General features: G+C 55.2%; 1 protein-coding gene across 1 annotated transcript in view; it reads left to right on the top strand.

Moving 5' to 3' along the window:
* Window positions 1-9127, top strand: part of RAB10 (RAB10, member RAS oncogene family) — a 40067-nt gene that overhangs the window by 28103 nt on the left and 2837 nt on the right. The window contains exons 2-4 of the mRNA XM_027909583.1: window positions 995-1055; window positions 7307-7445; window positions 8205-8294. Of these exons, the coding sequence (XP_027765384.1) occupies window positions 995-1055; window positions 7307-7445; window positions 8205-8294 (290 nt within the window). The remainder of the gene's footprint in view (window positions 1-994; window positions 1056-7306; window positions 7446-8204; window positions 8295-9127) is intronic.

Below are 9127 nucleotides of genomic sequence, written 5' to 3'. Positions count from 1 at the left end.
AGCCTGGCTCCAGAGCAGAGGGGCTCCAGCCCTGGCAGCATTTCCGGGGCCTCCTCTGGACTGTCTCCAGCAGCTCCACGTCCTTGTGCTGCTGTTCCCCAGGGCTGGGGGCAGCTCTGCAGGGGGGGCTCAGCTGAGGGGGCAGAGGGGCAGGATCCCCCCAGCCCTGCTGCCCACGATCCCTGCGGGACCAGCCCAGGGCACGGGGGGTTCTGGGCTGTTCCAGCCTCTCTCCCCTGACGTGCTCTGTGCAGGGTGTTGGACTAAAAGCAGTTCAAAGCACAGTCCCCGTGCAAACTTCTTATGTAATAGTGTGTTTCATAAATTCTATTTAATCTTACTTGGTATAAAATGACCTTGTAGATTTAGGAGGGAAGTTTGGGATTGCAGCTGCTGCCTTTTTAAAAGTCTAAATATAAACAGGTTTTTGGAAAACATGAGAAATGATCAGCGGAGTTGTTGCTGATTGGAATTGAAAGTCAGAACTGTGGCATCTAATTACTGTCAGAACAGTTTGAGAGGATGATTTGGAGTGTTCCTGCTCCTCTGGTGTAGCCTCTGCTGGTAATTCTTGTAGGCAGGGCTCCCCTGGAACAGGCTCCCCAGGGAATGGGCACTGCCCCAGGGCTGCCACAGCTCAGGGAGGGTTTGGACAGCGCTCTGAGGGGCAGGGTGGGATTGTTGGGGTGTCTGTGCAGGGCCAGAGTGGTCCCTGTGGGTCCCTTTCAGCTCAGGACATTCCAGGATCTGACCTGTGATCCCTGGAGGTGCCCCGTGCTCAAGTGCAGACCCTCTGAAGCCCTGGCTGGGTTGGTCCCTGTGCTCCCCTCCCATTCCAGAGGGCCTGGACATCCCTGCTTTTTTCTGAAGATTCTGGAAAGGAAGAAAAAAGCTGCTGTTCTGCCTCAACCGTTCAGAGTTGGCATGGAATTGCTTTTATTTATTTTTTTTTTAATAAACACTAATTACTTATTTATGTGTTTGTTTATTTTAGGGATAGACTTCAAGATTAAAACTGTTGAATTGCAAGGAAAGAAGATCAAGCTCCAGATCTGGTGAGTAACACAGCCCAGGCCCTGCAGGGGGGGCCTCCTGCAGCAGCAGCTTTTCCTGAGGGGAGTTTGCTGCTCCTGGGAGTCCACTCAGGGATCCAGTTGTGTTTGCAGTGGTGGCAACACTCCATGTGTGTGTTTGTAGGAGGTGGATGTGCAGCAGAGCTGCAGCCACAGGCACTGCTGCTCCCTTGCTGTTGGCAAAGCCCTGCCTGGGCTCTGGGAGGAGAGGATCCTCACAGGCTGTCATTTGGTGGGAAGTGGTTTTAAAACTGGAATTTCTGAATTAGGAGTTGCCTCCATTCTGTGACTATAAATTGACTTGTGGCCCTTCTTTGTGTCAGCAAGAAAGTGCAACCCACAGCCACTCCTGGCAGTAGTTTTGCTGCTCAGCTGGGGACAGTCCCCCAGCGCCTGGAAACAGGGCTGTGCTCTGTGGGGATGTCTGACACGAGGCACAGCCTGGGCTCCTTCCTCTGAGCTCGCTCTGCATGGGCCTGGAGATCCTTCACCCTGTAGCAGCTCAGCCCAGGAGAGCTGGGGGGCTCTTCCTGCCCGTGGGTGTGGGTGTGGGTGTGGGTATGGGTGTGAGTGGGCCCCTCCTCACCAGCTGCATTCTCCAGCTTCACTGGAGTGGGCAGTTGTTCTGTGGGAACTGCAGCAGGCTGCAGGACCTGCTGGGTGATTATCCTCCCTAACCCGGGCAGCTGGAGTCATCCTTGTCACCAGCACTCTGAGGGCTGGTAGAACTGAAAGAGAGGAGGTTTAGATTGGATAAGGAGAAAAAAACCCTTCCCTGTGAGGGTGGGCAGGCCCTGGCACAGGGTGCCCAGAGAAGCTGTGGCTGCCCCTGGATCCCTGGGAGTGTCCAAGGCCAGGTTGGACGGGGCTTGGAGCACCCTGGGCTGGTGGAAGGTGTCCCTGCCCATGGCAGGGGGTGGGACTGGATGGGCTTTGAGGTTCCCTCCCACCCAAACCAGTCTGGGAATCCATGATTAAACTCAAGAAAAGCCATCATGAAATGTAAAAACCGAAAATATGGCCAAATGAGGCTGTTTAATGCATGTCTGGACAAAGAACAAGCTGTACAGCAGCCATACACACCGGGGGGTTTAGTGCCTTGGGGAAGTGAAGAGGGGCTGGGGGAGCTGAGATTTGTGCCATGGCAACTTCTCAATGTCCCAAAATCGGGAAGTCGTGGCCCAGTTCTGCCGCTGCTTCCTGCCAGGTTCAAAGTGCACATTTGAAGTGGAACTTGAAAAGCAGAAAATGAAGCTCCTACTTGCAAAACCCAAAATAAAATAAAATCTCAGCATTGCAGTTTGCAGCTTCTCCTGGGCCGGTTTTGCCCCGCAGTGGCTCGGTGCCTGGAGCAGCAGTGTCCTGGGAAGAGGTTTTGTGCAATCCATGTGTTCACCCCCTGCTTGCCGGGTTTGAGCTGCCCCCCCAAGCTCAGGCTCAGTTAAACCCTGCCAGGGTGAGAAGCAGTTGGACACTCTGGAGCTCTTAAAACTGGGGTTGTTGCTCAGTAAGGATCAAGCTGGGATTAGAGGGTGTTCCCAGCACTCCAAATGGAAACGTGCCTGTTGCAAAACGGGGTTGGGATAAGAGGAAGGGGAGAACTGGGTGGCAGGTGGGGCTGGGGATGTGTCAGGGAGCTCTGGAGCCTCAGCCAGGCTGGGCAATGCCAGTGTGTGAGGATGAGGATGGACACTTCTCTTGGGACTGGCCTTCCAGGGGAACGAGCCTGCCCAGGACAGATCCATCAGGAGAACCACTGGTGTGTAAAATCCTGCGTGGAAGCACGTGCAAAAACCCAGGATCTTCTCAGTGGGGTTGTTGTAGCACTCCTGTGTTTGGGAGAAGTGTGGCTGTGGCACTCACTCAGGATGGGCTTAGTCCGGGATTTGGGAGAATCCCAACACAGGGTGGGACCTGGAGGGGTTGACACAGGTGAATGTCTTGAAAAATGTGAATACAGTAAAGCTCACAGTGCAGAGAGGGGAGGGAGAACAGAGGAGCAGAGGGAGAGGCCAGTGCTCCAGGAAAAGGAAGAGCAGCTGGAAGGAAGAGGATTCCTCAGGGTGTCAGAGCACATCTTTAAGGTCACGAGGACACTGAGCAGGTGGGGAGGGTCTGAGGGAACCCCTTGCCTTTTCCAGCAGCAGAACATCAGTCCTGGCGTGAGGGGGCACGTGGGAAACGCCAGGAGAGGAAGCTCCTCACGGGATGCTGTGGGAGCTGCAGGGGCACACAGATGGGCTCACAGGGGGTTTGACAAAGGAACAGTCTGGCTTGGGCAGTTCAATCCACAGAGGGGATCTCTGGCTTCAGAAGTCCTTGAAGCACAGGGAAGTGGAAGCTGGAAAAGCTCTGGCCTGCCCAGGAGCAGCTCTGAGGTGCTTGTGAGGAGGCACAAAGAGCAGAGCTGGGCTTGTCATGCCAGTAAAGCACAGGCTCAGAGGAGTATCACTGTCACCTAAACATCTAATTCTTTCCTTTTCTCCTGCTTAGCTGCTCCTCCAGCTCTCCTGTCTTTAATAACATCTGTGTGTCAGCCTGTTTTCCTACAGTCCTGCTGACTGATTCCAAATTGTAGAAAGCGCTCTCAAATTTTAGAATGCATCTCTTAACTCTGTGGAAGGCCACAAAGTAACTTTTCTCTCCCTTTCATCTCTGCTGCCAACACATTTACATGGCCGGGAAAGAGTGCTCAGAATCTGGTTTTGTTCAGCAGTGAGCTCGCTGCAGAAATGATCCTCTGCCCGGGGTCAGCAGTGCAGGTGAGAGCCGTGTGGAGCAGCTCTCCCAGATGATTCCAGGTGTGGGAATTCCCTGTGACGTGCAAGCTGAGCGTGGTGGTGAACAGGCAGAGCTGCTCACAGCTCCACTGCCCCGGTGCCATCAGCCTCAGCAATTCTGCAGCTGCCCCAGGAACGTCTCCAAGGGAATTCTTTGTGCGGAGGGCTTTGGAGACCGTGCAGGTGGAAGATGTTCCTTTGGCAAGTCAGAGTCTCCTCTGGTTAAAGATTTTTTTAAACCTTTTCCTGCCTGAATATTTCTCAGAAATAGGGATCCAGCCTGTCCTGATCCCTCTGCAGGACCTTCCTGCCCTCCAGCAGATCCACATCCCACCCACCCCGGTGTCATCCCTGACCTGACTGAGGTGCCCTCGATCCCCTCGTCCAGATCATCAGTAAAGATGTTAAACAGGTCCGGTCCCAGTGCTGATCCCTGTGGAACCCACTGGAGCCCATTCCCAGCTGGGTGGGACTCCACTCCCCACCTCTCCCTGGGCCCAGATTTATCCCAGCCTGGAGCACACCTGTCCAGGCCATGAGCTGGGCAATTTGGGAGGGCACGTCCTCAGCCTGGCCCCTGCAGCTCCCAGTTCTGTGTCAGCAGGACGGTGTCTCCACTGCAACGTTCTGCACAGTTTGGCAAACACAACAAGAGGAAAGAGTGGGACAGGAGTACAATTCCTGGGATCATTTTGCCAGGAATTGCTCGGTTTAATACGTGGAAGACCTTCATTTTGAGCAAGGTGAGCTGGGAGGATGTTCACAGATCACCAGATGTAATCTCTGCAGCCGCGTAAATCCCTCATCAATAAATCATCCTGCACTTTAAGGTTTCTTTAGTCTCTGCCAGGTCAGCCGGAAAGCTGTCCCAGAAGTTCCTTTCTGTGTGGGTTAAACCTCTAATATGATACAGCTTATGCATATTTTAATGTTGGCATGAGACTCACTCAGATAGATTTTTCACTTTCCTCGTGCTCCTCCTTTCCCCAGTCCCACGGGACGACCTCCTTTGTCTTCTCTTTGCGGCCGAACCATCCGAGCTCCCTCAGTTCCCTCCCTGGCTGTCTCCCTAATCCCTGCAATCCCTGCCCACCTCTCTGTGTGAGCTCAGAGTTTGTGCCCGTGCCTGTGCCCACATCCACACCCAGAGCCCCGTTCCCATCTCCCTGGGGTTTGAACAAAGGGATGGGGAGCCCGGGCAGCAAACAAGGCCCGCGGCTCCGACCGTCTCCTGCCGTTTGCTCAGGGTGGATCCGGCACTCCTGGGCTCTTGGAGAGCCATAACTCACCCCCTGTGTTTGCCTCAGCCCTGCCCTACCTCCCATCCATTAGGAGTTATCTCTGAATAATGAATGGAGAATCCATTAACGAGGGGAAAGGGCAGCTGTGGGTTTATTGTAAAGAAAAGGAAGGGAGACGCTCCGGGTTCTTCGCTTTTTCCCCTCCCCAGCTTTTCCTTCCACCAGCTGAGCTCCAGCTGCCAGGAAAAGCACTGGAGGAGTTAACCAAGCGAGGTGGTTGTAGGATGTGACAAGCAGGGAGTAGCAGCTCCCTGTTACCAATGCCAAGTTGTGTCAAACCCACCGAGAGCTGTCCCTGTGCCGCTGCTGGATCCTCCAGGAGGGAGGAACCACAGATCCCAAACACCTGGTGGGCTTGGGAAGGCTTTTCCAGCACTGTCCTGCGGGGCAGGAGCGAGTGAGAGGCAGTGACTTGGGGAAAGGTGCTGGCAAGTGGATGCAGAACCCATGGAGAGAGAAAATAAATGGGATGTGATGTGAGGGGGGATCTGTGGAGATGATTTGCAGGAGTTTGTCCTGAGTGTGGTGAGAGGTGGTGTTTTCTGGAATCGTGGAATTGTAGAGTAGTTTGGGAAGAGACCTTGAATCTCATCCCATTCCACCCCCTGCCATGGGCAGGGACACCTTCTACGAGTCCAGGTCGCTCCAAGCCCCGTCCAGCCTGGCCTGGGACACTCCCAGGGATCCAGGGGCAGCCACAGCTTCTCTGCCCAACCTGTGCCAGGGCCTGCCCACCCTCCCAGGGGAGAGTTCACAGCTGGGAGAAAGGGATGTGTTGTGGTTCTTGGATTTAGGATAAGCCAGAAAAGGTGAAGTTGTGAGGTGTAAGTGGTATCAGGGACTGGGTTATAATTTCCATCACTTTCAGCTGACTGCAGGAATGTCACTGGAAAAACTCCCATGGAATTCAGTGCAGCCAAATGCAGAGTTAGAGCTGAGTGTGTGCCATCAGTCCTCCGATGGCAGAACAGTCTGCCTGCTCCTCAGGGCAGGGAGTGGGATGAGAGGAGTGTCTGGAGGATATCCCACTGTGGGGCAGGGGCAGGGCCCTGGCTGTGCTGAGACAGGGGCAGGTGGGAGGGATGGGCAGGGCAGGCTGCTGCCTGAGGCCTTTGGCCACTGAGTGAGGGCTGGGGAAGGTCTCCAGAGCACATCAGGCATCTTTGGGGAGCAGTGTGGGTATCCCTGGATGTTCTGTGGAGCTGGGAATGGGCTCGATTTGCCTTTGAGGCCACAGCCAGCGATCCAGGCCTCGGCCTGTTGGGACATCCCTGACCGGGGTGCTCCACTGGGGACCTGCCCCTGGTGTTCCTCTGCTCATTGCCCTTCTCCTGGTGTTGTCAGTCCCTGGAGCAGATCAGGGATCAGCTGCCTGTGTGCTGGAACAACCTCTGGGGTCGGAGCCAAACCGGGGCCGTAGCACTTGTTGAGGAGACAATTGAGAGAGCATCTCCTGCACCTCAGGGACTCTCCTCCATGGCATCTGTGCATCTCAAGGCTTTCCATTTACTCCCCAGTTCCAGTTGATCCCTGGCCAGAAATCCAGCGTGTGAACAAATTGAATTGGCAGCTCCATACCTGACCGGTGTCACTGAGAGCTGTCTCTAACCCTGGGATCTGTTGGGCTCGTGTCCTCTGAAAGGCACTGCAGAACAGGAATTCACCTCCTGATTCCCAATTTACTGACGTGCAGGTTTGCTTAACCAAATCTCATCCATCCGTCAAAACATCCCAGAATGAGATGGTACAACCCAGAGTGTCATTAGTGCTGCAGGATCAAGTTTTCAGCTTGCAGACATCAACACTTAATGTTACAGCACTTCTCCATTTCTGTGTCGCACTCTCAGACTGAAAATTTCAGGAAAATACATTTGTAAGGTCTGGTAGAATCTTCACAAAACGGATCCAAACCCAAAATTCCTCTCGGTGTTGAGTCTGAGAGTCAGAAAACGTTTGTGGTTGTCTCTGTGAGTGTCTCAGCAGCTGCTGGGGCATCGCAGTGACGGCACAGTCAGGTCATTGTGGGCTGCAGTTCCAGGCTCTTGGAGAACCCTGTGCATCCCTGGGGAGTGGTGCAGCAGAGCACACCCCCTGATGGGTGCCCTGTGCTGGTTTCCTTGGAGCTTGCCCTGACAGGGCCCGTTTTCCGCAGGGACACGGCGGGGCAGGAGCGGTTCCACACCATCACCACCTCCTACTACCGGGGAGCCATGGGCATCATGCTGGTGTACGACATCACCAACGCCAAGAGCTTCGAGAACATCAGCAAGTGGCTCAGGAACATCGATGAGGTGAGACCCCAAAGACCCCAAACCTGAGCTGGCTGTGGGGACCGCGGAGCAGGGCAGGGGTCCCCAGAGCTCGGCCCTGGCAGGAGGTGGACACTCACACGGGCCTTGGTGCTGGGCTTCACGTGTCCTGTGTCCCCACAGCTGTCCCTTCAGCGCTGCCAGGAGGGGCTGGGACCCTGCACAGGGGCTCTGTGGAGCTTGCTCGGTGACTGAGGCTTTAAAAGGGATGTCTGACACCTTAGGAAGCTTTCTGTTATTGTGGGAGAAGCTCAGTGAGGGAGTGGTTTGGGTTGGAAAAGCTCTGAGGCCACTGAGTCCAACCCAGCACTGCCCAGGCCAGCCCTGGCCCACGGCCCCAAGTGCCACATCCCTGACACCACTCAGGGAACACCGACCCCTCCCCTCCCTGTTTGCCTTTGCTGACCCCTGGCCCACTCTCTGCCTTTCCAAACCTCTTCTCTCCCACGTTCTCTCGGGGTCCTGCCTCCCTGTTTTCCTCCCCAGTCCCTCCTTCTCCCCTGGCTCGTCCTCCTCATTGTGCAGCAGCAGCAAAATGGGGAGGAGAAAACAATTCACCAGCTCTAGGGGGTAATTAGGAGGCCGCGTTTTAATTACAGCTTGTAATTAAAGTGCGTGGAGCTCGATTTTGGCGGCTGTAGATGTCACCAAATTCAGGCTGTGGGTGCTGGACAGCCCAGAGTGGGGCAGGGGTTTGGTGGTGGGTGGCAGAGGGGTGACCCTGTCCCCGTGTCCTTCCAGCACGCCAACGAGGACGTGGAGAGGATGCTGTTAGGAAACAAGTGTGACATGGAAGATAAAAGAGTTGTCCCTAAAGCAAAAGGTGAACAGGTGAGTGTCACACAAAAAAACTTCCTTGTCCAAGTCAGCAAATCCCTGGCAGGACCTCCCTCCAGCTCCAGGGGTTGGGATGACCCGTGGGATGTGACAGGCAGCAAACACAGCACCTGGATTTGCTGACGGGCAAATTTTTTTGGGGAATGTTTTCTGGGAAGCTGCCATGAATGGGATCAGTTCAGCTGCAGTTTCTGCTTCTTTTGATCACTCAAAACTCCCAGACATCCTTTAAGTTCCTCACCATGTGACAGCGTGTGCTGTCCTTCCTCTTACCCCCAAACTGTGATTATTTAATACACTTTAATTGCTGTTACTGAACCAGGAAGTTCTGAAACTTCTTCTGAGCCACCTTGTCTGGCTGGGGCTGGGAGAGTCACAGAATCCCTGAGGTGGGAAAAGCCCTCCCAGCCCGTGGATCCCCCTGTCCCCCAGCCCAGAGCACTGAGTGCCACAGCCAGGCCTTCCTTGGACACCTCCAGGGCTGGGCACTCCAAACCTCCCTGGGCAGCCTCTGCCAGGGCCTGACCACCCTTTCCAGGGACAAATTCCTCCTGATGTCCCCCCTGTCCCTCCCCTGGCACAGCTGGAGGCCGTTCCCTCTCCTCCTGGCCCTGTTCCCTGGGAGCAGAGCCCGACCTCCCCCGGCTCCCCCCTCCTGTCAGGGATTGCAGAGCCAGAAGGTCCCCCCTGAGCCTCCTTTTCTCCAGGCTGAGCCCCCCCAGCTCCCTCAGCCGCTCCTGCTGCTCCAGCCCCTTCCCAGCTCCGTTCCCTTCCCTGCCCACGCTCCAGCCCCTCCCTGTGTCTCTGGTGTGAGGGGCCAGCCCTGC

Source organism: Empidonax traillii, unplaced genomic scaffold (genome assembly GCF_003031625.1).
Source record: "Empidonax traillii isolate 1590-97213 ecotype Southwest subspecies unplaced genomic scaffold, ASM303162v1 scaffold2235:size58444, whole genome shotgun sequence".
NCBI classification, from domain to species: Eukaryota; Metazoa; Chordata; class Aves; order Passeriformes; family Tyrannidae; genus Empidonax; species Empidonax traillii.
This window is presented reverse-complemented; position numbering and strand designations above follow the sequence as displayed.